The sequence below is a fragment of the Scleropages formosus genome, chromosome 23 (assembly GCF_900964775.1).
Source record: "Scleropages formosus chromosome 23, fSclFor1.1, whole genome shotgun sequence".
NCBI classification, from domain to species: Eukaryota; Metazoa; Chordata; class Actinopteri; order Osteoglossiformes; family Osteoglossidae; genus Scleropages; species Scleropages formosus.
The window spans coordinates 11,371,676-11,394,714 of record NC_041828.1 but is presented as its reverse complement, the minus strand read 5'-3'; the positions used below and the strand labels follow the sequence as shown (position 1 = coordinate 11,394,714).

Genomic DNA, 23,039 nt, shown 5'->3' with positions numbered 1-23,039 from the left:
TGGTTGAACATGCTCTTGCCTTAGCTTCACGCTGACAGAAAAGTCAAAGTTTATTATTAAGTTTATCCACAACTTGAGTAACCAAGGAATGGAATGAAACAAAAAATAACAATGTGCATTACAGCACAGTACTAGATACATACTCTGCTTTTCATACTGTACATCTATTCACTCAACAACTAGAATGATCAGACAACACTTAATGATTGTGTTGCTCAAAGTTTGCAAGGAGTACACTAATCTGGCGTCTTTTTAACATAAAGCAAAACACTCATCTGTTTTTTTTTTTTTTCTTTTTTTCTTTTTTCCTCTTCTCATTTCCATTGCATGGCTATGGTCCAGAATAGTTTCGGGCATTAACTTTGCTGTTATTGATGAAAGTGGAAAAAGCATCTATGTGAGCCTAGAAAGCAGTCTTTAAAAACACTTTTATGAGCAGTTTCTGCTGAGGAAACTGATCAATAACAAAGTATGCTGGGAACCACATCTAATGTATTCAGAATGCTTAAAGGATAAATAACATCCATATTAAAATAAACAAATCAATATATAGTATATGACAACGATCATTGCAAGTGTTTCTTCGTTATAATAAAATAACATGTGCCTCTTACCTGTATGTGAGACAGTATGAATCTCAGAATTGAATTTGCAGAGCCCACATTGAAGAGATCTTTGTTGCTTACCATAGGCTATTTGCAGGCGTGTGTGGTGGAACTGACAAGAAAGAAGATAAAATTTTACTGTCAACATGTTTAGTATGCACATGTTTAGATGTGCTAAATATCCTTGTCCATGGTACTTCATGTAATTTTACTTGTTGTAGGTTTAAAAAAGAAAAAAAAAAGTCTAGTGGAACTACTGTTCTTTTCTTCTTTCGGTATATGCTGTTTTCCACTAAATTCCTTTCTGCAATTATAGCTGTATATAGGGATCTTATAACAAGTAATTCTATCTGCTGAGAAGTCTGGGGATAATCCTGGGACATTAGCTTTACATAGCATGAAATATTGTGATAACGGTCTTCATGTTCTTGATAAAAATGTTTACAGTGACCACAGTTCAATGAAACATATTTTCTGAGTCTTGATTTTTGAGCATCCAAAGCACTGTTAGAAATTCCCTTGAAAAAAATCAGAACATTGGCTGTTCAAACTGATGCAATATGATGGATAGCTCACTTTAATATGGCAGGGTAAATTACATTGTTTTCTCCAAGTTGCCTCTAATGTCTGTTTCTGTCACCCCATTAAATGAATGATGAACAAATAAGTTTCCAATATATGCACATGGAATGCTAGTAGGTCTGTTCTTAACATTTAAACAGAAAACTCTTGTGAATACATTTGCAGAACTTTACAACACTTGAAATGTGTCGTTAAGCAACAAAGAAAATTTCCATCTTTATGGGATAGATTTGCCTTGGGCACATTTGTGCATTATCCCCATGCTGTTGTGTACAGAAAATGTCAGAACTCCTGGAAAGTAGCCCTAATCTGCCTGTCATAAAATTTTCATTGCCTGAGGTTAGGTCTCCAAATCCAGAATATATTTACGTAGTATTAATGGAAGAAGTAAAAACCCTCGGCCTCAGATCTCAGTTAATTTATAGTGATTCACCCCTCTTTATTGTTGAATATTTGACTTCTCCGTGACCCATGAACACCTTGATGGTTAAATTAGCCCTCATGGGTTTTCTGAGGAGTTTACCTGATGACAATATAGTTTTCGATAGGTCTTAAATATTGGTAACATTCTTTTAATTTATATACCTTTCCTTTAGTAATTTTTGCTTTAGTTATGAACGGAATGTTGACTTCCTCTAAAATGTTATGTAGAGAATAACAAAATAGATTGTTTCTAAACAGAATGAGGGTCAGTTTTTAGGTTCAAAAACATTGGCTTGGTTTATGAAGTAGACATGTCTCAGAGGGTTTTCATAGATACACGGGACTCATTATTTTAATCTGAAAAAAATCCAAGCCTTCCTTTTATTTGTTGCTTCTCCAGAATTTCTATTCGAGCATTTGTTTGAAGTTGACTCCAATCTGTAAACATATGTATGTGTTATTTATTTAACACTCTCTCTTAAGGGCCTTTTGCCATTCAGTGAAGTGAATGTCCATGATGTCTGTATATTTGTTATCCCATCTTGCTCTCTCATCTGTTGTCACTCAGGCTTTCTTTTGGAAATAATGAATTTCTTGTGTCTTATCTGTAAGTAAGGTAAGCTAATTGCAACAATTTAACCTTTTGCGGAGCAGAGTAATTTTACTAGAGCATTTTTGGGTAAGTACTTTGCTTGATGGTACTAGAACTGTAGGTGGAAATTGACCCAGCAACCTTCGGCAACAGTTGATCTAAGGAATGAGGCCAGCGCGTTTAGTCATGTGGTGCAGTGATGTCCATTATGTGACTTACGTCTTGGCTGTCCACGGTAACTTACATTATTTGCTTGGCAGCCATATTAACAAATTATGAATACAGGTAGGTATATTTTCTGCTGAGCAATACGGATTGTTACACTTTCCCTGTTGCCCTAAGATGCAATTTTGTTGTAATTTTTGGAAGAACAGTAAGGACCATGCCACAAATCTGCCAGTTTCAGTTACAAGTTTGTTTTTTTATTTTGACTGACTGACTGACTGATTTTTCTTTTCAATGTTGTTTTTTCTGCTCTATGTAGAAGATGAGAAAGGTGTGATGCACATGAGCTTGAATAGATGAGAAATTTCAGTGATGTTTCAATCCTCAAAAATAACGTGTCAACATGCATGTCCATGATGGGACCGCTAATGAAATTACTGTAGAAGCTGGCGCATTTTCACAATTCCCATTTGTTGAACAAGACAGTGAGTCTGTGACGCAATAGCTGTGAAATATCTGTTATAATGTTTTAAAGCATTTTCATTGTTGTATTGTAAGCAGTGGGATTTGGATTTTGATGTAAGTTAAGATGAAAGCATTGGAGCAGCCATGGGATACAGCAAAAATACCATTGCTTCTTTCAAGATATATAAATGTGAATTCAAAAAAAAAATCAAAATGTTTCAGTTAAAAAGGGCTGACCCTATGAAGCTTGGAAATATATCTGTGTGTGTCATCAAGATGAACATTTCAAATAGGTCTATTATCTTTGTAGAAATTAATTGTAGATAATATTGCACTAAATGGACTGGTACTGAGCTTCAAATATTATTACTGTGAAATATATAAAACATGCGATTGGGATCCTAATATTTATTTACATACCTTACTACAGTCCTCTGTAAGCTCTGTAAATTTTGCCCGTTATTGTCTATTGTGCATGAAGTCAGAACTTATTTCATCACTAGTTTCTTGTCTGGCTTTATAAACTTTTCAGTATCTTTTTGCCCAGGCCATGAGCCCATTCTCATAATTTATTGCAGGCAGAAAGAAAGCACTAAGGACTAAAAGTGAGATACTTTAATGTAAACAAAGACATGCATGTAGGTGTAGGATAAAAAATGGTTGCTGAAAGCTAATGTAATTTTAATTAAAATGTGGTGCCTGGCATATTCCTTTCAAATACATTGGCCATGTAGAATTAAGAAGACCTGTCATGATTATCCATTGTGTAGATAACAGCGTTTGCAGTCTTGAATTATTGTGTACATAAACAGGGTGAGTTTAATCTGCTGGCTCTTATTTTGAAATCTGTATTTTTTTTTTAAATTTATTTATTTATTTTTTTTTTTTTTACATAGCCCTGATGCTGAGCTACGACTTTACTGTGCATATGAAGAGTATACATTAACAATGGACTGACATTATATTTTATTTGACAGGTTTATTTATGGTATTTCAGTAGCTGGTAATATAATGGTGATGAAAAACATTTTAAATCTGGTTAAACTATCAGGAACAATGGTGACAATTTCAAGGTCCCTTTATGAAATAATTAGGACCTTTGTCAAAAGTTTTTGTAACGTAGTTTTCATGCATACACAATTTGTCATCTGAAATTACAACTCTTTGAACAAGTCAGTGGCATATGTAACTGCTGTACCTATTTCTTTTTAACTGATACCGTAATGGCAGAGGATTTGAAAACAGTTCACAACCACAGTTTTGTAGGAGACAGAGTAGATGCACACACCGTGAAAGACAACAGAGGAAGAAAATAATCAATACAGTCGAATAAGAGGCTTAGACTTTTCTGAAAGTACAGCTTCCATTTAGTGAGTAAACATTTACTACTTATGCCATCATTTGCAAGTAAAAGCAGGATAATGAGTTCACTGTAACATTTGCTTTATTTTATAGATTTGTTTGTCTCCATTGTTTGAACATAATTGCTGCTTTGCATGCAATATATACATGAATAACAATGTGCATGTAAAACGACTTGTAAGGTTTGAAGAGGTGAAAGGGGATGGGCGGTGCTTTTGGCAGGTTGCATGACACTGCTTTTCCCCAGATAAGCCTTAGATCCCCCATCTTACCGGAGCTTGGTGAATGGCTAAGCAATTTTAGGCCACACACCTACACGCGGGGCCCGACAGCTGATAAGACACAAAGGGAGCGCTCAAAGGTGACAGCAGTGTAACAGGAACAACAGCTCACCAATTTCAACCCCAAAGAAATAACGCTAAGGTATGTCCCAGCTCCTCAAGGGAGACCGGCTGCGAAATGTCGAGCGCATCCGGCTGCAGTGGATATCTCTCGAACCCACATGCTACAGAGAACAAAGGCGAGCTATGGGGCAGAATGTGTGCATCTGCAGCTCATGCCCAACACAACCTCTGCGCACCTGGCGGGAGCAGTGCTGGAGGATGAAATGTGCTGATGCACAATCCCCCCAAGTTTTGTTTTTCTCATGGTACATTTGAAGGTTACATCCTCTCTCTGAAGTCGAGGGAGTCTTGAAGCGACTTTTCTTTGCCTGTCATATTTTTCTTTTACCTCACTTTTAGTATGTTCACTGTTCATTTAAATGCAGTGTCTGTTAGCTAAATACACACACACATCCTTCTCCCGCTCAGCACTATATTTAGTTGTAAATTGCTAATATACTCTATAACGACATTCACTTTTTATGCATCCTCACCATAGAAATTCATCTTTAGTAATTTTTGTCACAGAATTTAAATTTGACAGAAAGTCTTTAAATGTGACTAATGAGTAATTATGCCCTAATTAAAACTCAGCCAATTTCCATGTGGCAGACAGTATTTCCATGTGTGGATATTTTTGATGTCAAAGGTATTTGAAACGGGAGGTAAATTGGTCTAACTGTAAAGATGAGTATTTGTCAGTGAAAAATGACATCAAAGTGGCATGTAAAGAGATGTCTTTCTATTCGTATGCTAGATTGAGTTCTGGTGCCTGCATGTGTATTTTCGAGTTGATCTTGCACCACATGTTCAGAGCAAGCCAAATGCATATAAACCATACTTAGTCATTTAATAAAGAAGCAAAAAAAAATGTGTTTCCAACAACATTCTGTAACAGACTTGTTTTGTCAAAGCATATCACGGAATTCTTTCGGTTGGTGAGTCCTTCATTCACTTTTGGATCGCTCATGGATTCCATCTGTACACGGTCTAATGCAGGATGAATAGTTTGTATGAGTTGATAAGTTAAATCCTAAATCCACTGTGGAATGGTTTACCTTATGTATCTTCTGTGGAGAAACAGATGATCCACAGAGAGTGTGCATTTGTTCCGTTTAGGTTATTCCCAGGGTTTGGCTTGTCAGTTCAAAGTTTGCCAAGCTTTGCCCTTCATTGTAGGGTACATAGTGCTTTATGCTCTTCTCCACTGGAGTATGAAACTGCGCTTTCGCCCTGAATATCTCCTAGCCCCTGCAATGAGCGCTCTTCCTGCAGCAATTAAACTTGCCTGTGTTTGCTGTTGACAGCATTTGACCTGCACAAACCCATAGCGCTGATTTATAGAAGGAGAAATTAATTGGATGAGTGCATCTGGAAACTGACGACAGACACCAAGGCCCCATTTCCACATGCACGCACGCACGCACGCACGCACGCACGCGCGCACACACACACACACACACACGCATACATACATACACACACACACAATGATGCTTGTCCTCACATGAATAGCCTCCATAATATTTGTTCCGTTCAGCCATTGTTCTCTGTCAGTAGGTTTTCAGTTGACTCTGTATGCCAGTGACACATACGTGATATGTTTGCATAAGTTTACTATAATATTGTGTAACAAGCTGCCTTAATGAGATCCATATTGTGTTTTTATGTATTCAGTGTGTGCTTTTCCTCCTATGGCTCATTTCCACATGTTTGAAGCATATTGAGATAGTGAGAATGAGCCTTTGGAATCTGAATGACTTCTTCAGTTATGAACCAAAGGAGGTTCGTTTCACCTTCACTTTTGACTGGTGTGAATTACACACCTAAAGACATTAACTCACAAATTGCTTTCAGTGGCACATGTGTGGATTCATGTTTTCCACAAATTGAATTTTTCTTTTCTGCTTTTTTGTTCGGGGGTGGTGGGTGAATAGAAAATCCTTGCAACACAAAACTGGAAACAGGACTTGAACATAAACGTTGAAAAAGGAAATATTTTCTTAAAATGATTCCGAGTGCATACCAGTGAATGCTTCTGAAAACTTGGTATTGAGGATGGCTGTTTTCAGCAGGTGTCAGTGGAGGCGGTTGCCCAGATTGTTTGCAAACAGGTTATGCCTTCTTCTGAAAGGCATACAGTGGTTCTAATTAAAAGTCCGGCAGGAGGCCAAGACTGATTGCCTGCCAGTGACCGTGCTGAATATTCAAATGCTTTGCTAGTAATTACTCATCAGAAACAGGTAATCAACTGAAGCTAAAATAGAGTGAAAGAAAGCAAATTGCATGAATTTTAAGAAAGATGTAACCTATTGTAGTTTCACTGGTGACTGATAAAATGTTACAGGTAAGGCTTCTAAATCACATTATATGCCCTTCAACTCTGCAGTTGTAGATACTTAAATATTTTCTGCTAGCTGTGCAGGGACAAGTAAATTGTGACTCATTGTTTGCACCCCTATTAAAGATTCATTTAAACAGTTCTATCTCTTTTTCTCTAAGGAGAAAAGGAGGGGGGAACTATGAAGTACTGCAAACTGGTAGAACAGTGACGTATATTTAGGGAAGAGATTCAAGAATTATTACATAATTTGAAATAGTCTCAAGACCCGCTGCATAGCTGGCAGAGAATTAAGACATGCATTTGCAGCATTAGATGCTCGTTGTCTTGTAAAGTCTGTTTTTCAACTTGAAACATATTTGGAAGTATCAATATGACAGTGTTATACACTTTATTACAAAATAAAGCAGTAGTGCAGGTGGTTTAAATGTGGGTATGCATTTTGTCTTCTATAGGTTTACTGTAGGTACTGGATAGATAGGGTCCACTGCTATAGTACCTTGCTTAATTGCTTTGACCAACAAGCATTTCAATGCAATTGCATTTTTTTTCAAACTGTACTGCACTGTAAATCTAAAGATGTGCAATTTCTGCTAGCAGTAGTATAATAACATCTGAGAGACATTTATATGCATATTGTATTGAGACCTCCAGCTATAAATGTATAATTTATCAAACAAATACTTCAGTGTTTGGCGAAGTCTAGATTATGAGTGGGATCATTTTTTTTTCCTCCCCCTCCCCTCTGCAAAATTAATCATAGCACAAATATATAAATTTAAGGAAATTTAAGAAAAACACACATTCAGGGACAAGCTTCCATTTTCTTAGTAGTCCCATCAGGGGCATTGGAATAATGGGATTAGTAGTCACAAATAAAATATTAACAGCATTCATTTGTAATTTATGCTGGATCTGTTTAGCAGATGAAACTTTGACGGTGAAGGTGACTTTAATGGATTTGCAAGTTGGATTCGCACTCCAGTGTGTAATGGAGATGGCATAATTTCTCACTGTTTGAGCCCTCAAGTTGTTTATGTCGGAGCCGTAGATCTGCTTTACTGCACCCACAGCTATTTTATTTCTTCAGAAATTAAACCTAATAGATCAGGTTTTCTGGCTGTAGAGTAGTTAGACTGAAGTCTTTCTGTTGAATCAAGATGTTTCCATGCAGGGAATATGCGGAAACAATGTGTACTTCAGCATATTTTTGTCTGCTTTCTCCTGCAGCTCTGAAAACTCATGACCTGTTAATTTACAGTCAAGCAATATGTTGTTCTTAGATCAATACTTTTTTTTTTATTATTATTATATTTGCACCTTGTACTCACACTTGTAATCTCTTAGTGTTTTATGGAATAATTTTACCATGTTGTGATGAAAGTAGTGGGCAGAAACACTTTAATAGACAATAGATCATCTTTGCATGCATGGAAATATTCTTTCACGCATGAATAATAATTGCAAGAACAAAATTGTTACAGAATTAAATTTTGAGTTAGGCAGTTAAATTTGCATCACATATTCCTTAAATTATATGTAAATACCTTAATATAACTAAGATAACTAGTAAGTTTCAAGATGTGAGTGCTTTTGGTTCTACACTTTGTGAAGATTCTGTATTTTGCAATATAAAATATGTCTTGTGAAGGATCTTATCAGTCCTTCTTCCAAGTTATAAATCTGTATTATGACTTTTTGGCCCCCGAAGGTACAATTTCCCAAAACTGCTGAATTTGGTATTAAAATGCATACTTGATATTAATTTTTCCCATATTAATCCGATAATTAAACTGAAAGTCATCAATATCATAAGTTGTTGCATCAACGCAATGTCCTTCCTTCATTCAGCTTCCCCTCATTGACCGCTTTTCCAGATGACGGAAATGGTCCTTCGCTGTCCGCTCTCAGCTCTTTATTTCTGCCAAGTTCAATGTCCATGTTGTCATCTGCAAGAAAATGAGTATCGAACCATCTCTAAGCATCCAGGTTTTTAAATTATTAAATAGCACTCCTCTGTGGTAATGGTTTTTAGCATACTGTAATACATTTTCTGTTAATTATGAAATTTAGGTACCTCTTTTGTGTAGTGGGTTTAAAACTCAATGAGGCTAATCTGCATATTGCTCAGCATGGAACAACAAATGGGGTAATAGGAATTTTAATAAGATCAGGTATCAAAGTGTTTAACAGCTGCAGGTTACATGCATTTTCTTATAAAAACATAGATGAAAAGGGGCTCGTGGTCCATACACCCTTTTTGTGGTTGTGTGGCTAATGCAATTAACGCATTATGTATCTCTGATCACCAATTAACTAAACTGCTGTGATTTGTGATAGGCAGCATAGTCTTTCTTTCCTTGCCCATCTTTATAATTTAAGTCAAGAAATAGCAAAATTTTTTTTTTTTTTTTTTTTTAAATCACAGTACATTTTTTTTAATTTATTTTTTTTAAACCAGGTTTACTATGTGCTCTGAACCTTTCCTATTTACAATCTTTAACCATCTGTGGGCAGTTTTCTGGACAAAGATTAAGCCTAGTCCTACAGATGAATGAAGAATCCCTACTGATTTTTTTTTTCTTACCAGTTTAAATGAGGTCTGCTGAACTATTAACTATAGAAAGATACACTTTTCGAAAATCTCACTACAATAGTGCCGTTCTCTGTTTCTCATTCAGTTAAGGTCTAAAATATGTAGAAATGTGCACAAGTCCTTCCTCATTTAACTGTGTGGATAACCTTATTCATATCTGAGATTCAGTGCAAGATAGTCCAGTATGGTGATGTGTTGATTTGTTTAAAAAGGAATACATAGTGCATTAGAGATTTAGCTTTATCTGCTATGTATTAGAGGGGTGCATAGTGGTGCAGTGGGTTTGGCCTGTGCCTGCTCTCTGGCGGGTCTGGGGTTCGAGTCCTGCTTGGGGTGCCTTGCGACGGACTGGCGTCCCGTCCTGGGTGTGTCCCCTCCCCCTCCAGCCCTCCGCCCTGTGTTGCCAGGTTGGGCTCCGGTTTGCCGCGACCCTGCTTGGGACAAGCAGTTTCAGACTCTGTGTGTGCGTGTGCGCGCACTATGTATTAACGTAGCTGACACTTTTCTCACAATGTTAGGCTTGAATACTAAGCTATTTACAATACAGCAGGGAACCTTTCACTGAAGAATTTCAGGGTAAGAACCTCAAACAAGGGCACTACAGTGGGAGCAGGATTCAGGCCTTGGTCCTTTGAACCATCATGGCAGTGATACTACAAATTTGCAATGTTACCTCAAAGTCTTCATTCATTCATTCATTTAGTTTTAGAATAGGGGGCATTAGTTTTACTGTAGTGCAATGTCCTGCAAGAATCTAGGCGAGAAAGTTTTAGGATGCATTGCTGTCAGTGTGGATGGGTTCTTTCTGAAATGTGTCATTAATATTCCACTGGTTGAGTGGAAGCTTTCTGGGAATCTGTCAAAATCACTACTTACCATAGAAATCTGGTTCTAACACATGGTTTATTCTGAGTGCTTGTTTGACAACGGTATAAAGTGTGTCTTATAAGCTAGTTTCACATCCTTGATCATGTTTGCGTATTAATGATTAATTTAATTAGCAATTCAGTTAATTGCAATAAGTGTATCAATCTGAATGTTTTTCCTCTTGACAGTTCATTTTCAAATTAACCAAAAGCTGCTAATATTTAACTGAGAATGTTTGTCCATTAGTCGATGGCTTGATGAATGACATACTCATATTAAAATTTTGTTGACTTCTTCACCTTGATACATATTGTTCGTCAGGTTCTCAGTCTCTAGAGATGTACTTTTGAACGGCACGCTCAGATACACACCTGCTGTTTTAGTTAAGTGCCATGGCAAGTTCAGTGAACTGACAGTGAAGTCACACACCCTAAACACATTAAAAAAAAAAAAAAAAAAACATGCCAGTATTTTTACCACTTTTTCAGGTAGAGTCATGATACTAGAATATCTGACCTTAACTTGAACAGTTTTTTGAGTGGCTGCTCATAAATAACTTTTAGTTCTTTGCTGAACTATTGTGCAGCATGCTTTAAAATTGGGACATCAAACAGAATTTGTTACAGATTCACATTATGCAGTTCATTTTTTTTTTTTTTTAACAGAATAATAATAATAAAAAAATAGCAGGGGAAGGGTAGAAATACATAGGCAGCTTCTTAACCATTTAATCAGTTGGTAACCTCCACCTGACACATGCTGCCTGTGACATTCCCACATCCATGCCAGCAGAGAGATGATGTTGGCATGAAATCATATAAAGAAGAGGGTGACTGACAGCAGTAAATTAAAACTGCAGATGGATATAAAGATATGCATGAGGAAGACAGCTCACAGATATCAAAATTTATGCATGTTTTCTGGCAAGAAGACTTTAACGGGAATGGAAATTATGTACACAAATATTGTTGAGGGGTAAAATATGCTGTCTGTTTGACTGCAAGGTTCACTTTATTATTTTTTTTCCCTCTGCGGAACATGCAGTGAGCTTAAATCTTGCTGTTTTTGTAGGTGGAATGTTCTTCATCTCTAATACCTAAGAATTATTGGGGAGGCAAATCCCAGCACATCCCAGTTTTGAGATGGCATTGAAGGTTTTTATTTTCTACCTCATTCTCAAAAAACGAGCTGCTTTCATCAAAGCGTTTCTGGAATTCATTAAACAGTACAAGGAGGAATGGTTTGTTAGGAAGGTACTTTAGTAGTTAAAGTCACTGACTTTCACTGAAACCATCTAGTCTGGACTTTTTTCTGTAGCACTTTTGAAGAAGGTACTTACCCTTAATTGCTAATTGCTGGTTTAAAAAAAATAAAAAAAAATCTGACCACATAAATGGGTAAACTGTACAGAGAGTAACACTGTAAGTGCGCGCGCACACACACACACGCGCACACACACACACACACACACACACACACATCATCTGAAACCACTTGTCCCATGCGGGGTCGCGGGGAGCCGGACCCTAACCCAGCAACGCTGGGCATAAGGCTACACACCCAGGACGGGACGCCAGTCCGTCGCAGGGCACCCCAAATGGGACTGGAACCCCAGACTCACCGGAGAGCAGAACCTGGTCAAACCCACTGCGCCACCACGCCCCCACACAACACTGTAAGTGACTTTGGAGAAAAGGTGATGATAATGATAATAAGAATAATAATAATAAGAATGAACATAAGCAGTGATTGTAGCACAAATATCTCACAATAAATATAATGACCTGTTCATTGTTTTATCTGTTGTAATCAGTTTCTGAAATGAACCATGCCAGGCTTCAGTAGTGTGAAATGACTGAGAGTCAAACAAGACAAAACAAAAACGCAGTATTCTGTCATTGTCCTTAACTGTGAAAATAAATAAATAAGATTTACCAATGGTCAGTTTCTCATTTATATATACAGTACACAGCGGAACATTTTGAGTTTGAAAGTCTGCAACATTAATTAAACATTTTTTGTAATTTAAAAAATAAAATACCACTGTGTTTCATGCATTATTCAAGCATTCCAGTGAACAGGGACATAAATGAATCTCACAGAGTTCAATGTTTTGAACAGGTTGCTCAAAGCCTGTGGGTCTGAATTAGGTTAGCATAGAGTGGGGTCTATTTCTGTCAGTCTGGGCTTTCATAATAAGAAAACCTAATTAACACGGGGGGCAGGCCTTTTCAATGTTTTTCTCATCAACAGATGGAAAGATGCAGGTGTCTTTGGAGAAATGCTATCAGGTTAACGGAAAAGAACAAAAAATCAACTTTCCCAAGCAAACCTTCACAGCAAATATATAAATAACAGCACAGTGACTGCAAGTGCGGAAAATCTCCAGCCCTAATTATGGTGGATGGTTAACTCAGTAACAGATTAAGTGCAGAATATTGTAACCAAAAAATGAATAATAGCCTGGAGGAAAAGGTGCCCTGCTGGGTGGAGTGACGTGTCTGCTGTCGAGGGGGACGGAATATTTGTGATGCTATGCACTGCGCTTCTGGATGAACGCTTTTCCTCTAGGTGTGTAATAATGTGTTTTGGTGATACGCACTGCCTAGGGGATTGTTTTAATAGATTACATAGTCATTTTAAATGGCTTCTACATGCTACTGTTAATATTTTAAATAAGTGATGTGCATTTTCACTTAGAATATCTATGAAGAGTATCTGAAAATAAAGTCTTTTAAAAAACAAAGCAGCGGCCCATGTTGGGTTTTGTTCCTCAGCTTGATCCATGGCTTGTTTCTCTGTAAGCTTTCTTTCCAGCACACAGTAACAGCAGTGCACCGTTTTAAAATGATTATATATCCATAGGTCACCGAATAAATGTTTTTAGTCATTTTGAGTGGGAAGAGCTCAAGTTCTCTTACATTTTTGTTGGTTTTGTATTGAAAAGGAGCATTTGTGAGAAATGCCTCAAGCAAATATAATACATTTAATGGGCAGGGAACACATGATTAAGCTACAAGCAACTTTCTCCATTCTCCTGTTAATGTCAATAGCCTGTATGGTTTTCAGCATCAAGATATGCATTAATTTCAGTGTGAATGGTACCCATGGAGCGTACCGTTGCAATTACATTCCTGCGGTGATAGACAATGTAGCACAAATCATGTCCTTGCTTTTATCAAGGCTGTGGTAGTTTTCTCTGCTTGTTCCCATCTTACCTATATTCCTCTGAATACTAAAAGTGCAAGGTGGGCTTTCATGAGTTAGTGTAAATGGCATTGGATAAGGTGGCAAAGATGATGCAGGGGTATTTCATACATGACTGCATTGCATACATTTAAATTCAGACACATTAGTTGTTGGATAAACAGATTCTGTGCCTTTTTATTACTGAGCTGCCTTAGTTCATGGTCAGATTAGAAAATTGGGGGGAAAAAAATTAAAAATACAGGCGCATAGAATAAATCAAAACTGATATTAAGGGGGAAAAAAAACATTGACCTTTGAAATGTAATTTACTGTTTAAGAAGTAAAATAGGGAAAACAAAAGGTTTTTTTCTTTTTTTGCATATACAAGTTCATATTTTTCTTTGTATTAGTGGCACCTTCACAGATTTTAATGGCAAAACCTAATTTGCTGCTACTTAACATATTTTATGCTACTATTTACCCATGTATATTTATCTCTATAGGGAATTAAATGGTGAAGTAGGACCTGACATTTGTAAATAGCCTATGCTTAAAATAACATTTTTCAGTGTTTGTTATTCAGTAATACAGCGTAGAGATTAAAGATTAGTTTTATATTCTACTGTATTAGTAAAATCTTTCAAAATCATACTTTGCCCATAGTTGTTAGGGACATTCTTCCCAAAAGCACTTTAACATTTCCCATGAACTCAACTCTGGCACAAAGCATGTGTGTATATTTATCTTTCTATAGCATTTGTGCGCACAGTACACCAAGTGAGAACCTTTTTTCTTTCTGCGAGTAGTCATTTAATAATAATTCTGTGCCATCTGTTGGAATGTGTTAGGAAACCTAGAATAAATGAGCATGACTTTCTGGGTGTCTCTGTAAAATTTAGAGTTAGCTAGCTGGCCTACCAAAAAAGCTATCCTGAAACCTGAAAATAGTATATTCACAATTTTTTTCCTATAACTTTAATAATCCAGTTTTCATTTATCCCCATCTATTACTGAATTAGGGAAGCGCGGTGGCGCAGTGGGTTGGACCGTGTCCTGCTCTCCAGTGGGTCTGGGGTTCAAGTCCTGCTTGGGGTGCCTTGCGATGGACTGGCGTCCCATCCTGGGTGTGTCCCATCCCCCGCTGGCCTTACGCCTTGTGTTGCCGGGTAGGCTCCGGTTTCCCGCGACCCCGTATGGGACAAGCGGTTCAGAAAATGTGTGTGTGTGTGTGTGTGTGTGTATTACTGAATTATCACAATGTTAGATATTTATTTATTTATTTCACCCTTTTGTTTAGTTAGTTTTGGCATTTACTGTGTTGAGTGTTTTGCTGGAAGACCCATTCTGGGAGCTGTTGCTGGCCAATTTCAGGTTGAGTATAGTTCCTTAACCACAACACTCCTGCTGTTGGGTTTTTTGGCCTATATTGTCAAAGGGGCCCACTGCCTATGAGAAAGAGAGAAAGGATCATGCTGTACAGGGCGTAACTTTAACTCACACATTTTAAGCTATAGAGGAAATGAAGATGATCTGATCAGTTTGATAGATAGCTCAAACACTTGATTAAATTGCCTTGGCTTGGTCTCTGTATTCCTGTTGTTTTTTTGTTTTTTTTTTTTTTGCGGTCAGTCCGTTTCCCCATTTGCTATAGTAAAATGTCATTATGTTCTTACAGAACAAAATAATATAAACTAAATGAAAACACATGAACTGTTCAGCAGAATTTTCTGATTACATTTTACAGATTTTTTTTTTTTGTGTTTTTCAATATTGATGTATGTTGTTGGTGTATTAGTGCTTTTAACCAATCAGAGGAAAACTATTTTCACTCTTGATAAGGTATTAAATGAATTGATTTGGTAAATACAAAAATCTCAGCGGTGTGCAGTTTTTTTTATATCGCTTATCCTTGACACTGAGGAGACGCACTAATATGTTTTAAAAATATTAGTCTCTTGAAAAAGCCACAAAAGTGTTTCTCACATTTTTCATTGGTCCTAAAACAATGACTGGTAATGAAAAAACTGTGGTGCATTTTCACTGGCAGATATTAATGGATTAATTTTGATTCTTGGTTCTTCTACATTTCAGCATGTACTTAGGATCCCCAGTTTCAGATTGTATTAAGCCTTAAGCAACCTACTGCAGCAAAGTCAAATGACCCAGTTTACATGCAAATATGCGCTCCTACACACATTGTTTCCTTTTATATCATATTAGAAAAGGCTTGTGAGTGCTCTTACTGTTTAAGGACTAAACCTGAAGTTTTTTGTAGCATAAATATATTTGAGGAGCAGATTACAGTATTTGATCATAACTAAAATCAAATTCTGTCATTGCTGAAAACTCACCGGTTCAAAGATTTCTTTAGTTGTTATTTCTAAGTATCTCTCAACTTCTTATCATGACCCAACTCTTCTCTTCAGAAAGAAGGTGTGGTGGTTTATTTGGAAACATGGTTCCCTACCGATTAATTTATTATATGAATATCCTGAATTACTTAGTGATGTGCACAGCTGCTCGATTAACAACATCTGGAAAAATAAGCAATTAAATTCAATGTATGTCCCAGATTAACTCCAAAAAGCCTGTCTGGTCTCTTGTGGTTCACGGACATGTGACTTTGCACCATTTGAGACCTTGGCAATGTCATCGGTCTCGTCAGAAGGTTTATTTTCAACAGATTAGTGAAAGATAACTTCACTCAGTCTATGATGGGAGCATCCTGGGTCAGGGCCAGCAGCCGAAAGGCAGCCTTATGGTTAACGAACTGTATTTATGACAAAAATATTGAATACATTAAGCAGCACATTATAGCACATGTCCCAGGTGGAGCTGAGCTGTTGTCCCTTTGAGCACAGCACTTAATCTGAATTGTTTCAGCTGTTCAAATGAATAAAAAATGTAACACTGTTCACAAGTTGCTTCTATGACAGCCTAACTTAATGAGGTAATTGAGTTTTGTGGGGAAAGCGTGTAATGCAGCATGCGCCGAGCTGCGATGTGCACAGGAGACAAATCCACGGTGAGCAGCTTTAGCATGTCGGCTTGCCGGGTGCGGCAAGGTGTATCGATTGTTTAATTGTTTCGTTGATGAGAATGCGTGACTCCCACGGGCCCCCCGTTCCAAGCAGCATGTAGCACACATGGCGACCTCTTTGTCTTACACTGGTCAAGTACAATTTGCCAAAGCTGTAACACCACCCCATGAAAGGCAGCAGGGTTTGGTACAGGACAAAGGAGTGGGTGAGGACAGTTATTGGTAAGAGAGACCTGTGAATTGCATGCTTGGAGGTTTGCAAAGGATTCAGATTCTCTGTGGCTGCAGATCATCCTTAAAGACTGGGCTATTTTCTCCTTTATGTGTGTTTGTGTGCGTGTGTGTGGCTTGGGGAGGGTGCCGAGGGTTAGATGGGGCTTTGTTTTAATGGCCTCCCGAGCTCGTTCTGCTCATCAGCGATACACATTTTGGTCTCATTAGAAACCACTTCAGCCTTGCTTTTCTGCTGCAGCGGTAAGCCTCTGGCATTGAATTGCACTGTGATCGAAGGGCCTCTGCTTCTCTGAGGGTACCTTTCACGTTCTCTCGGAGTTCAGGGCATCGAAATCATGTTCCCCAATCTCAGTCCTCCATTTCATCTCTGCACAGTTCAATGGCTCTTCCAATCAAAGGCCTTAACAGCTGTCACCACCCAAGGATTTTATGCCATTTAGTCAAATCTACATAGAATCTGCACTGAGTCTGAGAAACAAGTGTTTTATGTTTTTCTATCAGGGATTTCGGCGAATAACTTGTTTAAAATTTTCTGGTTCTGCACTGTATTTTGCGCTGTAAGTACCTGTACTTGCCATATAACTGCAAACAATTTTGAAATATAGAAAGGTAAAATTGCACTAATTTAAGCATTTTGAAAAGTATTGAAATATCAGTTTTATCCTTGTATATTCTGTTATTCATAAATTTCAATCAAATTTCAGTTTCAACTAGTTCATTCATTGTCAATAAATACAGGGTCAGTGGAGGGCCGCAGTGATTCAGAATCTCTCCTGGAAGCTTACGGCTAAGTCCCACACTCAAACACACACACACACACACACACACACACACACACACAAACACACACACAAAATTTAAAGTCACCAGTCTGCCTGAAACACATCTTTAGATTGTGGTTGGAAACCGCACAAAGGGGGAGAACATGCGAGCATAGACTGAGCTCAGTTCAAACCCACAGCCCAGGAGCTGCGAGGCACCAGCACCACCCGCTGCACTTCTGCGCTACTCTGACTGTTATTCATTTTAATATATTTTAATTTCTAAATCATACATGTACGTGGTTACTATAGAGGCATTCTCTCTGGATATTTGGTCTGTGTAGAACAATAAGTATAAGACTGTTAGCAGATGGTAACAATGGATGGTCTGAGCAGTGTGGGGAGATTTCCCCAACTGAGCATGCAGTTTGAGGAACTTTGGGCATGCATGAGACTTTTCAAAGCCAGAGGATGGAATCCACTAGAGGCGGAGTCTTTTTCATCCCCAGCCCGCCGTCCTCTGGCAGCTTCACTGTTCCAGTTCATTGAAATGCCAAGTGGCATTAGTCTGTTGTTGGAGGATTACCTCAAGTGGACGCATGAGCGCGTGCACTGCTACCTGGTAGGCTGACCCGAGGCTGTAGTCATGGCGACCATTTACATTACCTGGCTAAGGGTGTGAAATGTAGCTTATTAATTTTTTTTTGCTCTGAACAGGGAGGTGGAGTCGAGGGTGAATCAGTGACATTCTCTTTTGTTAAGAATTTTGTCCGTTACTTGGAGATGTCTGCATTTCTTTCAAATTTAAGGATGGCTAAATTGAAACATCAGTGTAGATTAGAATTCTAATCAGAATTTTACTTACAAAGTGTTTCCTCCCATTTGCCCATATGTCATACTATCTGTAGGTCCTCGTCCGTGCGAGGGAAATTTATTCAGAGAGCGATGGAAGGCTTTGTGCCTTCACACTCGGGAGGGAACAGGCTGTGTACCTCAGGGTAGAACGCTGGGCTGGGCAGTGCATGGGAGAGATCGATGGCCCCAGCCAAAGGGATTATCGTCTATTCCTGGAGTACCGTCAGTGGAGCCTGGCACTGCTTTGAGTCTTTCCATGCAATAATACCCTTCCATTGTACTGTTCTCAAAGCCCTCTCCTTCTTTTTGTTCTTTGTTTGTTGCAGTAGCATCCATTTCTGTGCTTAAGTGTTACACGCCCTTAATGATTTAATTGCAAAGTGAAATGGTTTTTAGTTTAAAATTTTCATTTCCGATTTTGAGCCCCTTGGCAGTATGAAGTTCACATTTACGTTTATTCATTTAGCAGGCGCTTTTCTCCAAAGCGACGTACATCTCATAGAAAATATAATGTGTCCGTTACATCAGGAGAAAGAGACATAGCTGCAGATGTGTGATTCTTAAGTGCAGTTAGTTTCCTTCCTTCACCATATGCACCGGCGTTCATTCGTATGTTCAAGTTACCATTTGATAGCATAGTTTAGCAATCTAGTTGGAAGTTGGTTTGTTTTCTTGGATTTTTGGGATATATATGAGTGCCTATGGCACTGCAGCTTTTGCCCAGAGTTCCACTGCGTGTCCTCTGACAGCTGTAACAGGCCCTCGGCCCACAAGACTGCAATCCTGGTCAGTGTGGCCAGCCCCTGCATCAGGCTTAAACGATGTGGAAACGTGTGGGTTCCTCGCCCCCATCATTAAGCCAAAGCAGAAGGCATGTGGTGCGGCGTGGTGGGGAAGGGCTGAACCTGAGGGAAGTGCTCTATGGCGGCGTTGCATGGACACTGTGGGATGTGTCTCACTCAGTATCTCTGAGACTGGAAAAGCACAAACACCTTGTACCATTTCTTGTAGGTTTAAATGATGAGCTGCAGTCAGGATGTGCCCATAAATAACTTGACTGTGGTAGAACTGCCTTAAATGAAGGAGTTATAAAGTACCCTGTGCACACTTAGAATGATTTTTTTAACCATTTCTGCCAGAGATTGTATACCAGCCATCCGCATCAATGCTTTAAGATCCCTTATGTATAGAACTCTGCCCGTATATTTCCTCAAAATTGCCTTTTTCATGGTCATATACAGTTGCATAAGAAGTTCAGACACTGTCCCATGTGTTTTTACATGAAACATGGTTACAGTGCTGTGAAAAATGTTTTCAATTCAGCCAAAATGTAATAATAGGTGAAGGCCACCTGAGTGAACAAATAGGACTTCTTTTATTTACATTTATTAATTTAGCTGACGCTTTTCCCCAAAGTGACTTACAATGTTAAGGTTACTTACCCACCTATTTAGACGGCTGGGTAATTTTACTGGAGCAATTTAGGGTAAGTACCTTGCTCAAGGGTACTACAATTGCAGGTGGGGATTAAACCTGCGACATTTGGATCTGAAGGCAGTAGCTCTAACACCTACAGTACCAGCTGTCCCTAGTTACCTATTTCAGTTATTTAAAAAACATCCCTACACCATTACTGTGCCACCTTTGTTTGAATGCTGGTATGATGATCTTATTGTGGAATGTTCTGTTTGCTTTATGCCAAACACAATAGGACCAGCGTCATCTGAAAAATTTCACCGTTAGGTCATCTGTCCACAGAACATCCTCCCAAAGGCTTGAGGATGGTCTAGGTGCTCCTTGGCAAATGCACACGCACACATTTTCTGAAACCGCTTTTCCCAAGCAGGGTCGCAGCAAACAGGAGCCTAACCCAGCAACACAGGGCACAAGGCTGGAGGGGGAGGGGACACACCCAGGACAGGACGCCAATCCGTCATAGGGCACCCCAAGCGGGACTCAAACCCCAGACCCACCCTAGAGCAGGAACCGGTCAAACCCGCTGCGCCACCGTGTCCTTGGCAGTTGAAAGATGACAATTTAGTATGTTCTTGGTTAGCTTCTCTCATGAAGCCAGTTTTTGCCCAGTGTCTTTCTGATTGTGGAGTCATGGATGCTGACTTCAGCTGAAGGGGAAAAAAAGACTGCAGTTCTGTGTGTGTGTGTGTGTGTGTGTGTGTGTTTTTAAAAAAGACCCTTTGTGACTTCCTGAGTAACTTTACATTACATCTTTATAGAAATTTTGGCAGACTGGCTACTCATGAGAAAATTGCGTTCTCCATTTGGAGGTTATGGTTTTCATTGTGGTTCAGTAGAGTCCCAGATCCTTAGGAATGGCTATATAACCCTCTCCAGAGTGATGATAGATACCTGCAACTTTTCCTCTAATGTCATTGGGAATATCCATTGATTGTGACATAATGTCCTTATTGAATCTCTCTTCTAGAAACTTGTGTTATTTCTTCACTTAGGTGCCCTTTAGAACATATTAGATTTTGGTTGAAGACCTGAAAGCACTCAGTGTCAAAAATTGTAATAATAAGGGATATCAGGAAAGTGTCAAATGCTTTTTCATGGCACTGTATATCGCTTTGGTCATTTGATTATAACTTACATGAAACCATTTTCTTTAGAATATGGCAGTAATGTGTATGATATGTTTATTATGTATGGAGCAATAACTCTTGTCAAGTACTGCTTTGTCAAATTTAACTCAAATTCCAAGGTTCAGATTTTAACTGTGATTTTATAAGCGGTCATTAGTGGTCATTATTGCCTTGTCATTGTCTATTCAGTTGTTCTGCTGTCATTTGGAAAACATACCAAATACGTGGTACATTATAAAAATTAACAACTTTTATGTCTTTCATTGCCGTGGATGTATTAATCCAGTCGAATGAATCATTAAAATCATACAGGGTGTGTGCGTGCATGAGAGGCATGTGAATGGAAAGCAGCATGTGTGAATAATTGGATGACTTTCAGTTTAAAGGATAAGTAAATGCAAGCATGAAAATGCATAATGACCTGTATGTATGTTTTTATATATGTATTTATGTTTATTCCTGTTGATGCTATTTGATGACTATGGATTAAGACATGAATGTGATTCTAATGACAGTAATGAGAATCACCGTGTCTATGTAATTTTTATGTACATACACACATTTCCATGTATTGTGTGCATGTACATATACATGTATGCTGTTATGTATAAATTATATGTATATAATTTATAATGTGTGCACAGACCAGTCCATGTGTCTTTATCTGTACATTATTCTTATTTATCCAAAATTACAAATTTTACAACTTTGAATCCAAGCTTTAATTTCAAATGCAATTGGAGTCCTTAAATAAAATATATAGACTAGAGGAAAAGAAAATCCATACTCTGTTGGGAAATGCATCTGGGGCCTTTTTTTTTTTAAAGGAAAAGCTCCTATTGATGGAGCGCGTTAAAAGTGATGACAGAGATGAGTCGTTTAGCTCCAAAGGCTCTTAATAACCAGTAATATCTTGCAATGTGACAAGACTGGGAAAGCCTTGAAATTAAAAACTTTGAATTTACTTCAGTATTGGCTGTAATAATTAGAGGCAGCAACACAAATTCTAGTTAAATTCCACATCCATGTCAGTTGAGCTGTTTTGCTTGTGTACAGTGTTTATTTAAAACAAATCTGATTTATAGTTTGTTGAATAAATAATGTGGTAATGATCCGTGTGGCTGCTTAAAAATGGGGAAATTTGATTTAAAAAGGTACATACTGTATGTATACATGGTTGTATATATGCACATATATACAAACATACGTATGGCATAGCCTACTGAAAGGGATCCAGCTGTTATTTTTCAACTGTATAATTTGTGAAATACCTAAGTCAGTTTCCTAACAGAAGTCTTTCCGTGTTTGATTGACAGCTGAGGACACATGTGGTGGTACTCTGAGAGGTTCAAGTGGCATCATTTCAAGCCCCAATTTCCCGAGTGAATATTACAATAGTGCGGACTGTACGTGGACCATACTTGCTGATCCCGGAGACACCATCTCCATCATTTTTACAGACTTCCAGATGGAGGACAAGTATGACTACTTAGAAGTGGAAGGATCAGAGCCACCAACAATCTGGTGAGTTCATACTGATTTCTAATTTTTTTTTCCTTCTCTTTTTATCCTGTTAAATCAACCTGAAATTTAAATATACTCTGGGTCAACATTACAACTGCCATGATCCTATACCCTTTTGCCTATGATAACGATGGCATTATGTGATTCTGATTTGAATTCTTAAAGTTGAAGGGTTCCAGGTCAGAGTAAACAGCAACTTTGAAAGCTAAACCAAAATCTAGTTGTTATCCTTTTGTGTAGATCTGCTTTTTATATCTAATTTAATGAATTTTAAAAGTTAAAAACAGATGGAACTAGTTACCATCACTGTAAAAACAGCTTTTTTTACATCAGTAGGGTAAACATGGTACAAAATTGTCTAAAGATTCTCTGCTTGTCAGAGACAAAAAGTTTAGTCACCCCTCCTTACCCCTGAGAAATCGTTTTTTCTTGTTGTTGGCTCATATGCTATG

The 23,039-nt window shown here is 38.1% G+C and overlaps 1 protein-coding gene across 2 annotated transcripts in view; it reads left to right on the top strand.

Moving 5' to 3' along the window:
• The window catches only part of csmd3b (CUB and Sushi multiple domains 3b), a 353,421-nt gene that overhangs the window by 115,557 nt on the left and 214,825 nt on the right, over nucleotides 1-23,039 (top strand). For both annotated transcript variants that reach the window (XM_018731974.2, XM_029248376.1), the window contains exon 5: nucleotides 22,380-22,587. In XM_018731974.2, coding sequence (XP_018587490.1) covers nucleotides 22,380-22,587 — 208 coding nt within the window. The remainder of the gene's footprint in view (nucleotides 1-22,379; nucleotides 22,588-23,039) is intronic.